Below are 22400 nucleotides of genomic sequence, written 5' to 3'. Positions count from 1 at the left end.
GATACCTAGGAGTAAATCTAACCAAAGAGGCAAAGAATATGTATTCAGAAAACCATAAGATACTCATGAAAGAAACTGAGGAAGACACAAAGAAATGGAAAAAACATTCCATGCTCATGGATTGGAAGAACAAATACTGTGAAGATGTCAATGCTACCTAGAGCAATCTACACATTTAATGCAATCCCTATCAAAATACCATCCACTTTTTTCAAAGAAATGGAACAAATAATTTTAAAATTTGTACGGAACCAGAATAGACCCCGAATAGCCAGAGGAATGTTGAAAAAGAAAAGCAAAGCTGGTGGCATCACAATTCTGGACTTCAAGCTCTATTACAAAGCTGTCATCAGCAAGACAGTATAGTACTGGCACAAAAACAGACACAGAGATCAATGGAACAGAATAGAGCGCCCCGAAATGAACCCTCAATTCTATGGTCAACTCATCTTTGACAGAGCAGGAAAGAATGTCCAATGGAAAAAAGACAGTCTCTTCAACAAATGGTGTCGGGAAAATTGGACAGCCACATGCAGAAGAATGAAACTGGACCATTTCCTTACACCACACACAAAAATAGACTCCAAATGGTTGAAAGACCTCAATGTGAGACAGGAGTCCATCAAAATCCTAAAGGAGAACACAGGCAGCAACCTCTTCGACCTCAGCCGCAGCAACTTCTTCCTAGGAACATCGCCAAAAGCAAGGGAAGCAAGGGCAAAAATGAACTATTGGGACTTCATCAAGATAAAAAGCTTTTGCAAAACAAAGGAAACAGTCAATAAAATCAAAATACAACCGACAGAATGGCAGAAGATATACGCAAGTGACATATCAGATAAAGGGCTAGTATCCAAAATCTATAAAGAACTTCTCAAACTCAACACTCAAAGAACAAATGATCCAATCAAGAAATGGGCAGAAGACACGAACAGACATTTTTCCAAAGAAGACATCCAAATGGCCAACAGACACATGAAAAAGTGCTCAATATCGCTCGGCATCAGGGCATTCCAAATCAAAACCTCAATGAGATACCACCTCACACCAGTCAGAATGGCTAAAATTAAAAAGTCAGGAAACGACAGATTTTGGCAAGGATGCGGAGAAAGGGGAACCCTCCTACACTCTTGGTGGGAATGCAAGCTGGTGTAGCCAGTCTGGAAAACAGTATGGAGGTTCCCCAAAAAGTTGAAAGTAGAGCTACCATACGACCCAGTAATTGCACTACTGGGTATTTACCCCAAAGATACAAATGTAGTGATCTGAAGGGTTACATGCACCCCAATGTTTATAGCAGCAATGTCCACAACAGCCAAACTATGGAAAGAGCCAGGATGTCCATCAACAGATGAATGGATAAAGAAGATGTGGTATAGATATACAATGGAATATTACCCATCCATCAAAAAACCCGAAATCTTGCCATTTGCAATGATGTGGATGGAACTAGAGGGTATTATTCTAAGTGAAATAAGTCAATCAGAGAAAGACATGTATCATATGATCTCACTGATATGAGGAATTCTTAATCTCAGGAAACAAACTGAGGGTTGCTGGAGTGGTGGGGGGTGGGAGGCATGGGGTGGCTGGGTGATAGACAGACATTGTGGAGGTATGTGCTATGGTGAGTGCTGTGAATTGTGTAAGACTGATGAATTACAGATCTGTACCTCTGAAACAAATAATATATTATATGTTAAAAAAAAAAGATAGTAGGGGAAGGGTAAAATGAAGCAGGGGAAATCGGAGGAGACAAACCATGAGAGATTATGGACTCTGAGAAACAAACTGAGGGTTCTAGAGGGGAGGGTGGTGGGGGGATGGGATAGCCTGGTGATGGGTATTAAAGAAGGCACGTATTGAATGGAGAACTGGGTGTTATACACAATGAATCATGGAACACTACATCAAAAACTGATGATGTAATGTATGGTGATTGACATAATAAAATAAAATTTAATAAATACATAAATAAATAAACCAATGGAAAAAAAGAAAAAGAAAATATTGCCCTGTACCACAGTTGGAAGATCTAAAATATTTAACCTTTTAACTGGTTTGTGGTAATGACAAAAATATTTTCAATATTAATGAATATACATTCAAAAACTAAAACTTACTTTCTGTGCTTTCACATAGATACGTGAAATTAAGTCTCCATGGTCTTAAAAAGCAAGTTACCATTGTAATAATTTAACTCATTAGGTTAATATCTAATGGGTTTTTAAGAATGAAGATGGGGATGCCTGGGTGGCTCAGTTGTTAAGCATCTTCCTTCGGCTCAGGTCATGATCCCAGGTTCCTGGGATTGAGTCCCACATTGGGCTTCCTGCTCTGCAGGAAGCCTGCTTCTCCCTCTCCCACTCCCCCTGCTTGTGTTTCCTGTCTCGCTGTGTCTCTCTCTCTCTCTGTCAAATAAATAAATAAATCAATAAATCTTTAAAAAAAAAATGAACATGGGAAAGAATTTTATGTAGGAAAGAATCAAAATATTAATGGTGATAAATAAGATCAAATGTGACTTCAAAATTCTTCCTTATATAATTAAACATAATATACATCTAAAGGAAACCTCTGAGTATGAATAAGAGCAATTCTATTATTTTTAAGTTTAAATAGAAGCTAACTCAAAACTCTCAAATATAAAAAAAACCCCTCTGAAATAGATGAATGGATGAATACAAAATAAGCACAAAACCTGAACAAAATTACTTGCAATTAAAACAGATTAAAATTACTTCATTTATATTTTATAAACTGATTTTTTTTTAAGATTTTATTTATGTATTTGACAGAGAGAGTGAGAGAGATTATGAGCGGGAGTGGGGGGTAGAAGCAGGCTCCCTGCTGAGCAGGGAGCCAGATGCGGGGCTTGATCTCAGGACCCTGAGATCATGACCTGAGCTGAAGGGAGATGTTTAATTTACTGAGCCACCCAGGCACCCCTATAAACTGATTCTAAGAATATGTGACTATATACCATGTTGTTGAAAAGACTATTTTTTTTATAGAATATCAGTATTACATTCTCATGAACAACAGGTACAGGAGAAAAGAGTGGAAGAACTATCAACTTTATTGTCTCATAAATATGATTAAATTACATTCTTTGAAGGAACAATTTGTAGTTGAATAACTATGTATAGTATTAAGAGTCAGATTAATTTGATAAAATAGTTGTTCTAGGTTTCTTTTTATATTTAAGAATATTAAACACATTTATTACATTTTAAAACTAAAATATCATCCAACATACTTTTCTGAAAGAGTATAAGGCAAAACAAAGATAGAGATATGTCAATGAAGTGGCATCAAGCATGTGATATCTAATGCCAGTGAATGGTACCAAATTTTAAGAATTACTTACCACATTTTGGTTAATAAGATGTGCCACAAATTTTGAAGCAGTAAGACAGAGTTGCTGAAAAGTGAAGGTAGAGACAATTTTAATCTATAAACTAAAACCATTTTCATTTAACTACTAAATCTATAGCTTATTTACACTCTATTTAAAATATGTAGCACATAAGGATAATTTTTATAATATAAGAAAGCTACAAGATTAAAAACTATTACATGCGAAATAGTGCCATTCCTGGTTAAATAATTATAATTCTACAGTTATAGCCATCAGTTTTGTAGCTCATCACTAGTGGCCAGAGATATTTAATGGAACAAAAAAATGTTCTCATGAAATGCAGTTTTTAAAAAGAATTCCTATGTTGCAATCAACATTGCTTATCACTGTTGATACTAGATTATTAGTATATATATAAAATATAGCATGCTCAGTTGACTGTCCCTATGTGGCAGTCGACTTATAAGCCCATCATATATACCTTATCATTTCTTCGATAGCCTTTTCGGAAATTAAGAATTAGCCTCTTGAGGATTAATTCTCCAATCTGTGGAAATTTTGAGTTGATAATTGCCACTAACGCTGCATAAACATGGGTGAAGATTGGAGAAGCACTCTGCGCTTGCAAAACGGATCTGGACAGCAGGCCTCTGTTTAAAAACGAAAAAAAAAGTCAACAAGATTCCACTTCCAACTCATTTTGAAGTGAGCACGGTTCTATATGCATTTGATAAGGGGAGAGATGCAAAGTTATTTCTAGCAATTAATGACAAATAATCATTGGACTGCCAAAAGGCAGTAAAAGAGTATCTTAATAGTTATCAGGTTGAACTTTGACAACTGAATCAACAGAGTAGAAAATGAGAAAAGAAAACGCAGCTTATAAATTGTGAGATCATAAGCAACCCATATAGCCTCTGGTGCTTTCTGACTAAAATGGGAGAGCTCTACCTACCTACTTTTGAGGACAGAAGCTGCCTCTTGGTCAACTTTCTATATCCCCACAACATGTTATATCTTACTTTATACGCCCCCTCACCAATGTTTTGGAGATGATAAATCAGGGTCATGTGAAATGACACAAGAAAACATCCCTTAGATTTCAAAATAAAAAATAGAATATAAAATATTTCTATTTCCTGATCCTTTTTTTAAAATCACAACCAATTAAAAGTACACAAAAATGACTGTCATTCTCTTCTGCTTTTCTAAGATTTATCACTGATCTTTCTCATTTCTTTTACATTCTCACTTTACTTTCATTAGAAATTAAAATTATATATAAATAAAATGTTCATTATTTCTTATGGGTTTAAATTATTGGAAGTATTCAGTAAACAAATGTCTGCACAAAAATCAGTATGTGACATCAAACCTTCTCAAAAAGCAAAAACTCTGCAACAATTTCTAATGGTGAAGTACAAGTTACTTGTTAATAGCTTACATTTTTACAAGAAATGCATTTTAAATAATTATTCTCAACTACTACTGAAGTAGCACAATAAATCAATGATTATTGTCCATGTAGATATTATGTTCATTTGAAAAATTGCTATGAAATACTATAAATAAAATAGCTGATGCTTACCTTCCTCTAACTATGTTTTCTTGAAGAAGTTCTTGAATAATAATACCTATATTAGAAATGTTGACTTTGTTGATAAGACCATTGATTGACTTCTTTAGGGCCTCCCAGCTCATCCTCTGGTATGCTAAGCTAAAAAGAATTGATTTTAATAAAGATGAAAACTTAATCAACAATTACAATAACTGCAGATTATAATAACATAAAAAATACTTGGAGTTCTTCTGTTTTTAACATTATTTTCACAAAATGACCTCAAAGTGCAGTAAAATATATGACTATATATTTTACTAAATACCTAAATACCTAAATCTACATTTGATGTTCTGTACATATGCTCAACTACAGATCACTTCTCTTTAATAACATAATAAAATTATATAAGGATATATAAGGATAATGTTTTGTTCTTATGTCCATGCATATTGGAAATTATAACATTCCTTTATTAGATTCAATACATGCTTATTTTATATTATTATACTCTGTTTAGTTAAAATTGTCTTTAAAGAAAATATTTTAAAATGACAACTTTAAAAAATTTTAAATTATAATATGAAATACCCAAGTATAAGCCATACAAAGGGAGATTTTTATTACATCTTTTCTTATAAAAGCATAAGGAAAACAAAATTAAGTATTTTAAACTGTAAAGAAATAGTGATAAATACAGGAAAAGGAAAAGTCATATGAAATCATGGGGCTGAAAGACTGTTGTATTTTAAAGAACATCTCTGCATTTAGGCAGTAGTCCCACATCTGTATTACTTGTTTTTTAACTTAGACCTTAGGCAAATACTTTAGCCTAACTGGGTTTGTTTAGGTTGAACTTGGTGACAACTAAGGTCTTTTAAATTCTATAATTCTATGCTTTTTATATTTATTTCTCTGTGGAATATGATTTCAGCTGCAGAAAGTCTTATCTTTTTCATCTTCCTTCCTTATACTTCTCTGGCAGTCTGGTGAAGCTGAAGGGTTTCTTGGAATAATACATATAAATATATAGGATTACAAAGGATACCAATCATATTTAAATAGTTTTCAAAGCATGAAAAGAAAAAAAAGTTTGATATAGAATTCTTTGTGCTTCATTAAATAACAAGAAGTGGTGGTAGGCCTAATAACTTCTTTAATTTCCAAGTAGCACAGCCACTGAGTAATATCTTAAGATATTTGCAGCAAATACTTTGTTAATACTATGGTCTCCTGCCTATATTCCTGAGAGAAAGAAATGCGAAATTTTAGTTAGACATAAGTAAAAATAAAGATGCAAGTTTTTCTTTCCATTTACATTCATGGACTGCCTAGATTCTACCTATGGACCTCTGGAAGGTCTGTAGGTTAAGGGTCCCTGTTCTGGAGTGGTATGCCAAGGGAGAGGTGGTGACAGCAGTCTACCCTGGTGGGGAAGAGTATTTTATCACTGACATTGTCCTCAGCAGACAGTAAGGACAAAAAGCAGACTGACTTGCAGTTAAATTATATTGTTTTTTAATTCCCTATAGATCATGTATTCCCTAAATGGCTGCATTTGAGGTGGTGTAACATTTCCAATGGCCCCCAACCCCAACCCTTTGGTATGCTACTATTTGAGAAACAAGATCAATGGCTTTAAAACTAGCCTAATTAATAAGAGTGCTCATACATAATCACATTCTGTCCTATTAAACTTCGGTAAAACAAACAAACAAACACACAAACAAAAACTATAACCAAGCACACTTGTATTTCCTGATTGAGAAGCCCGTAATTCCCCCGACTTAGTATCTACTCACAGTAAAGTCTATAGACTTCTCTTAAGAGACTTCTACTTCTCCTCGTCCCCTTTACAGCCCATGAGCAGATTTAAACTGTATATAAAATTATCTTCCAGAAATCTATGTAAAATTACATATACTGGGGACTCTTCTCCACCCACTTTATATATAAAGAAGTAAGACTTGGCTTCACAACAATGTTTCTGTCTATAATCAAGATAGCTTTGGACTGGATTGGAGACAACGACTCTCACTAAACCCACCACTGCTGCCTCCTCTAGAGAGCGGGGAGCAGAAGGCCTACGTGCTCCTGAAGCTCCTGCTCACCACAGAAGCCATCTCCAAATCCCTTCTAAACGTAACACTGCAGGCATCACTACCACGTACTGGAATATTACACATACAGAGAAACTTACTAATTAGTTTTAAATTTAATGTCATCTAATGTCCCTTGCTAGCTCATAAATTTTAAAAATTTTATTTCAAATATTTATACTTTATATAAATGACATTTATACTTCAAGCTAATTCATGAAGTAAATTTAGATTTCATTTATCTAAGGGTCTCAAGTACTTTCAAGTTGCCATTAAAATACCTACGAAAGATGTGGGAATACTCCTTCATGGCTCACCTGGAAATCTGTTTTTCTTAAAGTGTAGCTACCTTCTATCCCAATCTTTTTATTACCTAACTGGCAACTGAGTGACCATTTCAATCTTGGACCATACTTTTTGTAATTATCCTCTCATTCCGCTAGAGAAAAAGGTCCTGAAAACTTAGCGATACTTTCATATATAGCTCCTCTCATCTCAATTATTTTGAAAAGGAAGTGAAGGTATTTTGAGGGTGAGTGTTCATCAATGAATTTTGATTGTTTGCCTTAGCAAAAAATTACAGTCTAAGATGGTAAGGTCTAAGAAAACTATGGAGTAGATAAGATTCAACTTCATTTCATAGTCAACTTCATTTCATAGATTAGTATAGGCGTTGGCAAACTACATCCATGACTCAAATGCAGCCTACAGCCCATTTTTGTAAAGAAAGCTTCACTGGAACATAGCCACACTCATTTGTTTACATATTACCTATGGCCGTATTCACTACTACAGCAGAGCTGAGTAGCTGCAACAGACATAGAACACTGCACAAGCCTAAAATATTTGGTCTTTTACAGAAAAAGTTTGCCAACTCGTGGTTTGGTACAACTGGAAAGATGGATTTTAGTTCTAAAATATCAATAATTCTCTTGATTATCTATGAAGAAATGGACACTACTAATAGGTATGCATACAACTAAAAAAGGAATAGTTTGAAAATAGTAAAAATAAAAAATCTTTCTTCAAACCCTTTTTATTTATTCATGTAAAAAAATAAAGAAGCTGAGCTAATGTCAGGGAAAATAGTAAGCAGAGCTCCAAGGAAGCTTATGGAGTAAAGAGGAGAAATCTAATTTGAGGTCTCTACCATTGTGGACTAATAATGTAAACTCTCAATAGCCAATGTTAATTAGACCATAGTTGACTTTTTTTCAACGATATTGTATACTCAGTGATATTGACATGCCTGTTTTTGTCTGTGATCTGCTCTTGCATCATCCTGAGCTTTGCAGGAGGAATATATGCTCCACCGGTGCGAGTAAGAAGAGGATCCAACTCATCTTTCTTCTTCTTTGCAGTAGGTTCATCCTGAGCAGAGGAACTCTGGGTTACTGATGGTTCTGGGCTTCTTCTCCCAGGAGATGGGGATTTCCGAGACCTTTTACGATCCATATCTCTTTCTCTTTCTCTGCGTTTTTCTCGGTCCCTACTTCTGTAATATTAAAAAATTTTTTAATGGAGAAAAGGCAATATAAATTACATTCTTAAATGAGCTGCATACCAAATGAACGAGACCATTTGCAGGCCACGAATTCAGACAAGGGAAACTGGTCTGGAATGATGAGGAAGTGCTTCATAGAGAAAATGTAACTTAAACTAGGGCTTCAAAGCTTGACAGAATTTATACTGGGGCAAGGGTGGGAAGGTGGAGGAGGAAGGAGGGCATTCCGCAACTAGTGGAGAATAGAGTAACTACTGAAAAAGAGAGCAGGAGTGTTCAAGCTAATAAGTAGTATTGTCAGGAAACAATAAAGAATCATGTATAATGGTAGTTGGAAAGATAAGATTGAGTCAGACTATGAAATCTTAAAAGACAAGCAAAAGACTAAGTTTTATATAATGGAGTTGATGGAGAATCACTAATAGTTTCTGAATGTGATAGTGACATGAAAATAGTGTTTTAAGAAGACAATTTAGCCCGCGATGTACACAATATACTGTATAAAGAAGAAATCAGAGTTTATCTCCAATAATGGCAATTTAGGAATAAAAATGTCCTAAAAAACTGTAACATTTGGAATTATTTCTTGATAGAACTGACATTTAAAACCTCAGAATATCAAAAACATGTGGTTATTTGAGACAATGTGAAAAAAAATCAACTATTTTCCAGCTATAACTCTTCCCGACTACTGTAGGTATCTTTTCTTAAGCTAACATTTTTAAAACAATCAAGGTCTTATTCTCTGAAACTATCAAGAACTAATGGGAAGAGTAAATTCCTGCTTTTTTAGAGGAGTCTGTCCACTTAGTTGTTTTTTTTTACCTATACTACCTTGGAAATTTAGATCATTCTGCTCATGCTTTTGCAACCATTAGTTAAATGAATATAGTAAATAAAAACAAGTGTCATTTATCACGATTACCAGGAAACTGCTTGACAGATTTCAGCTAGATCTAGGGGGGATGTATTTGAGATGGTCTGTCTTAATATATAGTAATACAACTTACAAAAAGAGGGAGGGTCACCTAGCCAGGTAGATTCAGAGGAGATGTTTTGAAACTGAAGTATACCACTGTACACGCAAAGACAGAGTGAACAGAAAAAAAGTGGTTCTAAATAGATACCCCAATTAGTCACAAAGGCAGGTGCACTGTAATCTAGGCAGTGATTTGCAACTGAGTTGCTTCTTACTGTGAGTGTACTATGTTCTAAGAGAGTAGCTACAGCAGGGATTTACTGGCATTGGTTAGGATTCTTCTGAGAAACACTAGGTGAGACTGCTAGCTGGCTGATAAAATTGCATCTTTAGAATTTCACTGTTCCTTTAGAGTGTAGAAGTAATAGAGTCTTCTTCAAGTCTAAATAGAAATATTTCTCTTCCAATGCTTTCATACTGTTAGCTTGTATTTGCTACATAATACACAGCTTGCATACTTCACAGTGTGACTGTATGGATCAAATGAGACTTATGTACACACACTGGATCAAACACAGTTACAATGGAGTAATACAGTCAGAGATTATGGAAGAAAACACGGGCTTTGGAGTCAAAATTGAGTTCAAATCCCATTTTCATTGTCTACCAGATGGGCAACTGCAACCTCAGGTAAGTTACATAATAACTTCAAACCCACTTCATTTTTTTTTTTTGCAAATTGTGAAAAAAATACTATTTTTTAAGAATTTTAACAGTATTTGAGAAAAAGTGCAGAATGCTTAGCTCACCAATTATGGTGGCAGTAGTTGGTTCTCCCAAGGGGTCATTACGGTGACAGCAGATGAGCCTGGCTTTTGGAAGTTAATTTAATCTGACATTTTAGTTTTGGGTATATATTAGAAACTAAGCAGTGAGAAGGAAACTTAGGCTGCAGATGTCAAATAATGTGATTAGCTCCAAACTGCACAGGAGTGTCATCAAAATTTTGGTGGGGGTATAGTCTTGATAGTCACGGAGTGGGTAATATGAGGGAGACATCAAAAGGATACAGACCTTCGTGAACAATAAAATACGGTAGACAAGTTTTTGAAACTAGACGACTAATAGGGTGGGTAGTCAAATTCTCCAAGGCTCAAGAAACAATAATTTATATTAGGTAAAAACTAGACTGGTAACTTCATTCTCACTGTCCCAGTGCAATCATGCAGGAAAGTATATTTTGATCACTGTCATATAATATAAACGACTTTCATTCAGTAAGGAATCTCAAAAACTCACACTGCCAAGTCTTCATGCAGTACAGTACCATGTAATGAATAAGAGCTTAGGCTCAATGTCAGACAGACCTGGACCTCCCACTGACATGCTTCTAAAACACAAACACATGACTTAAATCCTCTTTGCCTCAGTTTCTTCATCTATAAAACATACAATAGTGTCTACTTCATATATTTACTGCAATAAGGAGTTAATTACATGAAATCCTTATTAGAAAGCCTGGCACCTAAGAACATCCATGTAATGCTAGCTATTACTATTGTTTTTTTTATGAAGCATAAAGAAAATTTAAACAAATATGATTTTTCTATAGTTAAAATTTCCAATACTAACCGTGACTCCATGCTACTATCATAAGAACGCCCTCTTCTTGAATGCTCATAGTCTGACCTGCTGTAATCAAAGTGATCTCTATCCCGAGGGGATCTTTCTTGTTCTGCATATCTAACACATTAAATAAGAAAACCAAAGTTATAAGATGAAAACTACATGTTATAAATACCTAGGAAAATCATATATCGGTAATGCTAAAGCAACTCTATGACTGAACGATGTCTTACTGAACTTTTTAACAAACAGCTTATTTTGTTGACACCATTTATTTAGTCTTGATTATAAAAGCTTTCAGCTTGTGTACAAAACAACTACTGGAGTTCACGTAACCAAACCTGTCATCTTGATTCACACTGTCTTAAGTAAAAGATAGATATCTGGATATCATATATAGTTGGCATGAAAAAAGCCCACCCTGCAAATGACTCCTTTTGCCTAGTTGGCACATTTTATTAAAGCATTGAACAAATGAGACCAATGTCATTGGTTGGCCTCCATAAAGAGCAGTTTAACTCATTCCAAGAGACATCCAAAAAACATTAGCTATTATTCTTGAACCTGCTTTACTGAATAGCCGTGAGAAAGGATTGAAATTACTAGCAAACAAGGATGACAGTAATAAGATCTGCCATTTGACCGTTAAATATTAATAAAGTCAGAGAACCTTAAGAGAAGTTAAATACATACACACATAATAAATATACATAGTAATATATATAGTAATTCATATTTTACATACAGTTAACCTTTTGAACAGTTGCGGGTTTGAATTGTGTGGGTTTACCAAATTTTTTCTAATATAGCACACTATTATAAATGTATTTTTCTCCTATGACTTCATTAGTAACATTTTCTTTTCTCTAGCTTACTTTGATGAAAGGTACTAAGTAGTTGCAAACCATTACAATTAATTCAATGTCCATGAAACAAAAGATTTTAGAGACAACAGAGTGAAATAAGAAGAAAGTACATATGGGGCAAGGAACAGATGAGACCACTGAAAGGAAGTTCAGAGGATGCTTCTCTCTTCATAAATTATTTTTAATGGACATGGCTCACTAAGTGAAATAACAAGTACTACTATGAATGCCTGATGAACACTAACAGTAGTATTTCTAGATCTTTCATCTTAACACAATTATAAGATATAATACATATATATAAACGTATTCTAAAATCTACTAAGAGCTATGTAAAGGATAGTAGTAACAGTAAAAGCAGCACTTCAAAATAAGGTGATTTCAACTCAGTTTTCCATTTTATAAACTTTCATTTAGTGTTTCATTCAATATTCATTTCATTTTATAAAACTTTTATGTAGTATTTGACATACTGAAATTATTCTCACCTCCAAAATTAGATAAAATCTAGATTTACTAGAAACTCCTAGAACAGTCATTCAAGAATTTGTCCTCAAGCTTATTCAAGTAATATTGTAAAACCATCTAAAAGAAACTGTTCATCCTAAAATGAAGAAACTAAGAGCTAAATAATTTTTTTAAACTTATTACAAAAAATTTAAATTTTAGAAGCACATAAAATTATTTACCTGTCTTCTGGAGAGGAGGTCCTCTGATAGGAATTATAGTTTTCCCTTCTGTCATGACCAGAAGAAGAATGCTTTCAAAGGGAAAAAAAAAGAGGGGGAGGGGTTATTTAAAAAATTATGATAAAACACACAGAAAATGAAATATGTATCTCAGAAAATTAGAAGTGCTTTACAAATTATTTCAAAACTTTTTTTTAATCATAAGAATAATTCATGTTGTCTAAACAGTATATAAGATAAAACAAAATTTTCAGGCCCTCCAAGGTGAGTATCTGTGGCAGATAATCTGTTTTCACTATGGACCACATACTTTTTTCAACCAAAAAAAATTCAAGGTAGAAGAAAATAATTCTCAAATTTTCGATGCCACTTAGTTGATATTTTATTCCTATGTATTAAGTTTTAAATATATAGAACATCATTTTTATAAACACCTTCTCTTGGTAAAAAACAAGAGCAAAGCTTTTTCTTGGTGAGAAACATGACTAAGGGCCAGAGATCTTCTAGCAAGAAGAGTTCACTCCTGTGGTTATATCAAAGTCTTATAATACTGCACTTATCTTCCTGGATCTACTTGGTCTTATAAAAACCACTGCAGTTCAGGTTACTAAAATGGGTGCATAGGTGGCTCAGTCGTTAAGTGTCTGCCTTCGGCTCGGGTCGGGATCCCAGGGTCCTGGGATCGAGCCCTGCATCAGGCTCCCTGCTCCGCAGGAAGCCTGCTTCTCCCTCTCCCTCTGCCACTCCCCCTGCTTGTGTTCCCTGTCTCACTGTGCCTCTCTCTGTCATCTTTAAATCTGGATAAAATAAACAGCTAGAAGAAACTGACTCTAATATATTTATAAAAATTCATTTTCACTTTCAGGAAACATTGTGTGAATGTCTGATATGTATGGCACTATGTTAGACTCTACAGATTTGAAAAACATGATTCGTGAGAGAGAGCTCCTATACCAAATCCTTTGAAAAATAACAAGACATACAAATAAATAACTCCACTGTAACATGAAACTGAAAAGAAATGTCACAGAGACAGAGATATGAACTATCCAGTTGGAGAACAAATCTTAGTTTAAAAATCCAAATACAGTTAAAAAGCCAAAATATTTATCTCTGTAAATAGGTAAATTTTTTATATCACTGATGAACATTCACATTGACCGGCCTTTTTTTTAAGGACTAAAATAATTTTAACTAACCTAAGTATAAGAAAGGAAAAATAGTATGTTTTTAAAAAGCAGCTTTACCTTAAAAGCTAAGAAAAAGGAAATCAAATAATGAACAACTTGTTCTGCATATTTACATGCTTGCCTCCTTAATGGGAAAAAGAAGCATTTAAAAATAAATTAGGGGTGCCTGGGTGGCTCAGTTTGTTAAGCGACTGCCTTCGGCTCAGGTCATGATCCTGGAGTCCGGGGATCGAGTCCCGCATCGGGCTCCCTGCTGAGCGGGGAGTCTGCTTCTCCCTCGGACCCTCCCCCCTCTCATGCTCTCTCTCTCTATTTCATTCTCTCTCTCAAATAAATAAATAAAATCTTTAAAAAAAATAAAAAATAAAAATAGAAAATTATATTGCACAGGAATGTAAATAAGGTCCAACTTCCTCTTATTTTATGACTAATTAACAGCAGTTTGAGTCTAACATTGTCACAAGTAAACTGCCAAACAGTCTCATTAACTATTGAATTTTTCTAATAGTATATACTACCTAGACTAGTCGGTGTAGGTGGATAAGCATGTGATCAAAATTTGTTAATTTATGGTAGCCGTAGTTTGGCTGCTATTTTATACTGAATGCAACCATCTTAAAATCCTGTTTCTAATGTATATAAGAAAGTTTTAAAAATTATTTCACTTAGCAACACAATGAGATAAAATTGTTCAATATGTGCGACACAGTTTTCTATAAAACTTGACTTCAAGATCCCAAACCAATATGGAGCACAAGACTCATCTGATTCATGGCAACACCAAACACAGTATTTACTGATCATTTAAGACATAGCCCTTCCTGTGTAGACACTCTGGAGGACACAGAAGTTAGTAAAAACCCTCAAGGAATTTATGATCTTACAGTAGAAAGATAGCTGTCAAGATTTCCACAGTTCAACATATCAGATTATGAGTTCCTGAGAGAACATAAGATAACAGAAGAAAAAGAGGAGGAGGAAGAGAAGGATGAGGAGGAGAGGAGGAAGAGACAAAGAGAACAAAACTGCAGTCTACTTTTTCTTTTACAACGCACAGCAATTATTTTGATTACATTAGGGAGAAGGCCTCAGTGCTGTGCTAATGATTTTTAACACATCTCCGCAACATCTGTTGTAAGCAAGGGGGGAAACCAAAAATATTGAAGTCATGAATCATGATTTCATAAATATGATGACGTTAACGTGACTGACACACACAGAAGTGTTAACAGGACATCTTGAGTAGGGAACAATAACTGAATACTGAGGGATGAAGGTGGGTAGAAGGGGATTTGAACTAGGCTTTGGTAGATGAACAGGATTTCACTAAGTAAAATAACATTTTGAGATGTGATTCAAATAATAACCTGAATTTAAACGGAGGGTTGCTGGAGTGATGGGGGGTGGGAGGGATGGGGTGGCTGGGTGATGGACATGGGGGAGGGTATGTGCTATGGTGAGTGCTGTGAATTGGGCAAGACTGATGAATCACACCTGTACCTCTGAAACAAATAATACATGATATGTTAAGAAAAAAAAAAGAAGATAGCAGGAAGGGAAGAATGAAGGGGGGTAATTGGAGGGGGAGATAAACCATGAAAGACTATGGACTCTGAGAAACAAACTGAGGATTTTAGAGGGGAGGGGGGTTGGGGGATGGGTTAGCCTGGTGATGGGTATTAAGGAGGGCACATACTGCATGGAGCACTGGGTGTTATATGCAAACAATGAATCATGGATCACTATATCAAAAACTAATGATGTAATGTATGGTGATTAACATAACAATAAAAAAATTAAAGAAAAAGAAAAAATAATAATAACCAGATTTTTCCTATTTCCTTTATCACAGAGTCCAGATTATAAATCAGAGTAGGCACTGAAAATAATATATTGTCAAAATTACCTTTAAAAAATTCTCTCAATTGTTCATGGAGCAAAACAAATGTTTGTACTATGTGGTTACCTACCTATAATCTCTAACGATAAAAAGACAGCAGTATGAGATAGTAAGTGGAGCAGGGAGCCTGAGTCTGAGCGTCCATTAGGCTCAGGAACCAGTCTTTAAGAGCAAGGAGAGAAAGGGCTGAAACAAGTAGGAAACTTGGTTCCTGATAGTTAAGGAAGCTGCAGCAAGGCTCAATGGAAAAACAAGGGATCCTCAGCTGAACCCTCCCGAACCTAGCAGATGAGTCCTCAGAACATCAAGGGGAAGATGTCAGCTTCACCTGAGGTGAAAAATGGGCCCCACCCAGCTAGTGGACTTGCCTGGGGCTAACAGGATGGAGAAAGGGAGGCAGACTAGGCTACGAACTGGCAGAGACAGCTGAGCCACTAAGCTTGGAGGGCATGCTGACTGAAGATACCCACTCCTAGGATGGGAGGGTGCCACTGAGGACCCATGGGGGCCACAGGAGGTAAAGGTGGAGAAGCACAGTGTAAGGGGAGCAGGACAAGGATTCTGAAAAGACTAAACACATCTCCCTCTGTGTAAAAGGTATCCGGCTAAATCTGAGTGCTCTCATCTAATATGGCTCAATTGAGCCAGTTCCACACCAGGTCTCCTCTCTATGTCCCCAGCTTTTAGCACAGTCGGCCACCTACTAGGCCCACAATTAATTAACTGCGTAAAGTGCCACTGGACCAATGAGTACAAGTCCAAAGAGGCAGATTTCAGAACAATATATGAAAGTATCTACTGACCTTTGGGTCTAGCTTGAGACAACGAACTCCCACCAAAAGAGATATGCAGCATGGGCTGGGTGTCTACCAAGCCTTATACTTGATAGTATCATACGCGACAAAATTTAGAAAAGATGGCAGCAGAGCCTGCCTCAGTCTGCAAGTCTATCAATTCAGTTTATTAAACACTTACCAGGCACCAGGCCTACTACCTGGTGTCTACTGTTAAGCTCAGTCTACTGGTTCTCTTTAAAGAAGGAGGTGTAGGGGTGCAGAACTGGTGGAGGAGAGAGGAAGGGAGCAGGGCCTAGATCTGTAATTAAGTAAAAATACACCTTCCCCTTTACTCCAAGCCCCAAGGAGTGATATGTCTGCTTGTAGATCTGTGCAGTTGAAAAGAAGTGGAATGGTTTGCTCTCCTGCTAAGTCCACTGACAAGCAGAGGAACAGTTCTGAGAGTCGACAGAGTTACTGGTCCCTATCACTGTTCTGACTGCATCTACTATTCTCCCTTTCTTATAACCTGCCTCAGCCACACTAGACTCTTTCCTTTATACTTGCTGTTCCATCTGCCTGGCATACTCTTTTCCCAGGTATTTGCAGGGCTAACTTCCTCATATGCTTCAAGCTTCTGCTCAAATGGCTACCTTTTCAGTGGGCCCTCCCTATCAAAAATTGCAACCCCCAATGCTAATGATCAACTTTACCCTACTTCTTTTGTCTATAGCACAAGTCTAGCTCTTAAGAACACTATTCCCACACCATTTACTTATGGATTAAGTTTATAATTTATTTTCTGTCTTCCGCCACTAGAATGAAAACTCCATGAGACCACAGATTTCTGTTTTGTTTACCATTTTACCTAAAGTGCTTACAATGGTCATTGGGACATAGTTAAGAATTCAGTGAATATTTGTTGAATAAGTGAGTGTATAATGTCTAAAGGACAGCACAGAATAAAGAGCTTGTTTATGCACATGAAATGCAATAAAAGGCTCCCTTGTAGATAGACATGCAGGAACTATGATTAACTGAGGAAGGATAGGGCGCCTGGGTGGCTCAGTTGGTTAAGAGACTGCCTTTGGCTCAGGTCATGATCCCAGAGTCCCGGGATCGAGTGCTGCATCGGGCTCCCTGCTCAGCAGGGAGTCTGCTTCTCCCTCTGACCCTACCCCGTCTTGTGCTCTCTTTCTCTCTCTCAAATAAATAAAATAAAATCTTTAAAAAACAAAACAAACAAAAAAAAAACCTGAGGAAGGAGATGCCTGTCTTCCACTTCACGCGCATTCAGGGAAGTATGCTCTTTAAGAAGAATGGTGGAATTCCCTGCCCTGTTAATTATTCTTCTTTTGCATGTGCTCACTCACATGCACTTTCCTGATTTGGGCAGGCAATGATACACATATGCGTATACATGTACATGGACACACATACATACATCTTGCACGTTCTCTCACTTGCCCTCTTGCACACTATTGCTTCTATCTGATCATGTAGCAACACTTGAAATTGTGTAAGTTAGATATGTGTATGATGCCACTCTACTGCCTGGTTCTAATGTCCTAATTCTATAAATGCATTTTTTGATTAAATGACAGGTACAAGTTTATGTTCTTCATTATAAATTTCAAACACTTACTTTTATCTGTGCCACACTACTTTTCATTTTCTGTTGCCAGTTGATCTGATAAATTAAAGACTCCTTAAGTTGGTCCAAATAACAGGTACCAAATGGTATGAATTCCTTGACAGTTTACTTTTCCTGTCTGCAAATGTCACCTGAAAGATATACCAAAGAAAGCTTTGTTAACACTGATAAAATGTATGTGAAATAACATTATTATTTACACACAATGAACATTTGACCATCTTATTTTTCTTAATCAGTATGCACAGATAATCAATTAAATAAAAATTCAAAAATTCCTTAAACAGTTCCACATAACAATGTATAAAAAGAACACATTCATAGAAAAGACTCTGAATAAGAGAGCAAATAATAAGGGCTTATTAAGCACCATAAGGTATTTTAGTCTAATGACTGAGAGGAACAAAAATTAATTTAATAACTGATGTCAGATAACTTTATTCAAATTGTTTTCAGTGAGGGACACCTAAACCTACATCATAAAACAGTACTGTAATATTATAAAAAACAAGTGAACAGAAGAAATAATTATATAAGATAGTCTATATAAACTGAGCATAAAATATCCCATGTTTCTATATAAACTAAGAATGAATTATCCAATGTTCTTATAATAATGATCACTCAGAAATAAATACGCTCTGCATAAAAAGTAAGGTGTTAAAATAATTAAATTTTAACATAATCTGTCAAAGGCACAGGACTTCAGATATATGCAGGTGTGAGAACTAAGTTATTTGGCTCAGAATAAACCTAGTCACCAACATTAAATGCTAAAATAAAATTTTTTTCAATATACACCTGTTAATTACGTTTTAGGAATTTTTGAAAAATGCTCAATTGCTACTTATGTCAACACAGAACTACCATTTGAGTATTTAATTCTAATTACATATCTAAGTGGTTTATGGTTTGGTGTAAGGTAATGAAATCACAAAAATCAAATGAAATAGAAGAAAATAAGAGAATTAAAAGAGGTAGAGAATATACAGAAAGAACTGTGCCCAGTACCAAAATAACTGAATAGAGCTAGGAAAATTTTTATATTTGAATGCCAGAAAGGATTATAGATTATCTAGCTCAATTCCTTTTTAAAGATAAAAATACTTAAGGCCAGATAAGTCATTTCAATGTCCTAAGCTATACTACCAGAAACTTAGCCTAAGGATACCCAATTTTCTTTCCACTAGACAACATACACAAATAATCTTGACACTATAAAATAGTGACACAGAGCTACTATCATTTAATGCAGATAGGGAAGTACACAAATCACTAGGTCAAGAAAAGTTTCTATTACAGCGGTTAACATGGCATCAAAGTTCTTAAAAGCAAAATATATGAATATATGAGTTTATAAACTTAATCTATAAAAGATAATTGCAATGTAAAGCACATTACCACTTCTGTATTTGTAGCTGCAGTTAGACTAACATGCCTCTAGGGGACTTCCAGCAGGGAGAGAGCCAGAGGAGAGGAGCCCCATGTGCCCTAATCTCTTGACCACTTCTGAACCAACACACATACAAAAGAGAGTACTGCTAAGGATCAAAGAAGTGAACTGTGATATGAACAGCCACCTAAGAGAACTTACAATTTAAGTCTAATCAAGTTAATTGCCTAAAAAGTCACCACTCCTCAGACAAATGTAACAGAATCTACAGTCTTAAGAACATAACAGTAACAATGTCCAGGATACAATTAAAAATAACTTATCAGGAAACTGTGGTCCAAGCTTAAGAAAAAAGACAATCAAAGGAGACCAACACTGAGATGACCCAGATGTTGGAATTGGCAATACAAGGTTTTTAAAGCTTATTCAAATGTGTAAAGGAAAACATGCTTGCAAGGAATAAAAACAGGAAAGTTCAGCAAAAACAAAACAAAAGGAAACAAAAAGAAAACAGAACCAAATTGAATTTCCAGAACTGAAAAATATATGAAGTGAAAAATTCACTGGTTAGACTTAAAGCAAAATGGAGATAAAAGAAACTCAATGAACGTGAAGTAAGATCAAAAGAAATTAACCAATCTAAAAACAGAGAAACAAAAAAAATTTAATGAACAATTATCAGGGACATGTGGGACAATATCAAAGGACCTAATATCTGTGTAATCAAAGTCCAAGAAGGGAAGAGAGAAAAAATGCAATAAAAAAAATATTTCAAGAAATAACTAAATTTCAAAAAAAAAAAAGAAATAACTAAATTTCTCCAATATTTGGCAAAAGCCATAAATTTACAGATTCATGAAGCTCAAGGAATCCTAGGTAGGACAAATACAAAGAAAACCACATCTATGCACATAGTCATAGATAATGGTCAACAGTCAAACTGCTGAAAATCAAAGATAAAGGGAAAATCCTGAGAGCAGCAAAAGGGGAAAAACAATACCTTGTACATACAGGGAAATAACCGTTCAAATTACTGCTGACTTCTCATCAGAAACTAAGGAGACCAGAAGACAAACAATCTTAAAAGTGCTGAAAGATAAAAAACTGCTAACCCAGAATTCCAGCAAAAATAAATCTTAAGAATGAAAATAAACACATTTACTAATTAAAACTAACCAAAGAAAACTAAGAGCAAGATAATGTATCACCAGCAGACCTGTACTACAAAAAATGCTAGAGTTCTCAGGCTGTAGGGAAGTGATACCAGATGGAGACTTGAAAAAGGAATGAAGAACAATGGAAACGGGTAACTTTCTCAGGAAGTATAAAAGGCTACTTTTTCCTTCACTTAAAATACATTGGTCTAGGGTGCCTGGGTGGCTCAGTTGGTTAAGCGACTGCCTTCGGCTCAGGTCATGATCCTGGAGTCCCAGGATCGAGTCCCACATCAGGCTCCCAGCTCAGCGAAGAGTCTACTTCTCCCTCTGGCCCTCCCCCCTCTCATGTGCTCTCTCTCTCTCTCTCTCATTCTCACTCTCTCAAAATAAATAAATACATCTTTAAAAAAAATACACTGGTCTACTTAAAGCAAAAATTAACATCTTGAGGGGTTATAGTGTATGTAGATGGGGTATATGTGATATGTAGCATACAGGAGGAGGAGGTAAAACAGACCTACATGTTCTAGGGTTTCTAAATTTTTTGTGAAGTGGTAGTAATATCAACTCTAAGAAACTTGTGGAAAGTTAAGGATATATATTGTGTTCCCTAGAGCAATGACTAAAAAAGTAATGTAAAAAATATAGCTAAAAAGTCTGTAGATAAATTAAAATGGAATTTAGAAAGATATTTAAATAATTTAAAAGGACAGGATAGAAGGAACAAAGGAACAAAAAACAGGAGGGACAAATAAAAAAAAGATGGCAGACTTAATCTAACTGCTAATTATATCAAATATTAATGAACAAACATGTCTAACAAAGAGAAGTTAGTTCTCCCTCCCCTCAGGTGGATGCAACCCTGAAGGCACAGATCCTGTCTTGGATGGGTTTTAGGCCCCCCATGTCTTCTCAACAAGCTGACTTTGTGCCATATTCTACAAATCACATGACTCTTCTTTTTTTACATGACTATTTTCAAAGGTCCTGTTTTTATGGCTATAAATGTATAGAGCCATAAAATTCAAAATTTTACTCAATTAACTTTTGCCTAAAGGTAATGGTTATTTTTTTTACCCCTACCAGCACAACCTGCATATCATTTCTAACAAATTCTTATCACCTTTATCACACAGTATTATTTACATATACACTCATTCAACAACAAATAATATTTACTACACTTCTATTATTTTGCCAGGCATTTTTCTAGGTACTGGGTACATGGCAGTGAACAACCATAACAAAATCCCCTGCCCACATGGAGCTTATATCCTAGTTACAAAAAGTAAATCTATATTGATAAGCAAAGCACTAAGCTGCTCAAGCAAAGTGGCTTGTTGGGCTTTTTTTTTTACATGCAAGTTTCAAATCATTATTTAATGTAAAGCTGGTTTCCTAAGTCATTATGTTATATTAAATTATGAATATTGTGTAACAGAAGTACTAGTACCTATATGGGGGCCTACCTGACTTACTACATCAGGGGTGTGTGTGTGTGTGTGTGTGTGTGTGTGTGTGTGTGGTGTGTGTGTGTGTGTGTGTGGTGCGGGGCAATGGGGAGGCCTAGGCATGCTTGTTCTATGAAAGCATCCCCAAGGTATTTCCCCAGGTTTCTTCAGCTTTCCAATTTTGGATGAGAAATCTTAGTTCTCAGTTTGTTGTAAACCATGAACTACTTAGATAAAATTTGGAGACTTCATAGCCT

General features: G+C 35.5%; 1 protein-coding gene across 2 annotated transcripts in view; it reads right to left on the bottom strand.

Annotated features, from left to right (window-relative positions):
- Nucleotides 1–22400, bottom strand: part of CWC22 (CWC22 spliceosome associated protein) — a 64875-nt gene that overhangs the window by 29876 nt on the left and 12599 nt on the right. The window contains exons 2-8 of one of the 2 annotated variants that reach the window (XM_028125308.2): nt 18134–18273; nt 12623–12693; nt 11074–11184; nt 8268–8513; nt 4950–5078; nt 3843–4011; nt 3371–3424 (exon numbers count right to left, since the gene is read on the bottom strand). In XM_028125308.2, the coding sequence (XP_027981109.1) occupies nt 3371–3424; nt 3843–4011; nt 4950–5078; nt 8268–8513; nt 11074–11184; nt 12623–12693; nt 18134–18160 (807 nt within the window). In that variant the 5' untranslated portion in view covers nt 18161–18273. The remainder of the gene's footprint in view (nt 1–3370; nt 3425–3842; nt 4012–4949; nt 5079–8267; nt 8514–11073; nt 11185–12622; nt 12694–18133; nt 18274–22400) is intronic. The other variant, XM_028125314.2, reaches the window with a different exon arrangement.

The sequence above is a fragment of the Eumetopias jubatus genome, unplaced genomic scaffold (assembly GCF_037043125.1).
Source record: "Eumetopias jubatus isolate StellerSeaLion01/CBP00866 unplaced genomic scaffold, mEumJub1_p1.0 scaffold_3, whole genome shotgun sequence".
Classification (NCBI taxonomy): domain Eukaryota; kingdom Metazoa; phylum Chordata; class Mammalia; order Carnivora; family Otariidae; genus Eumetopias; species Eumetopias jubatus.
The sequence above is the reverse complement of the archived record's forward strand: the minus strand, read 5'-3'. Positions and strand labels throughout refer to the sequence as shown.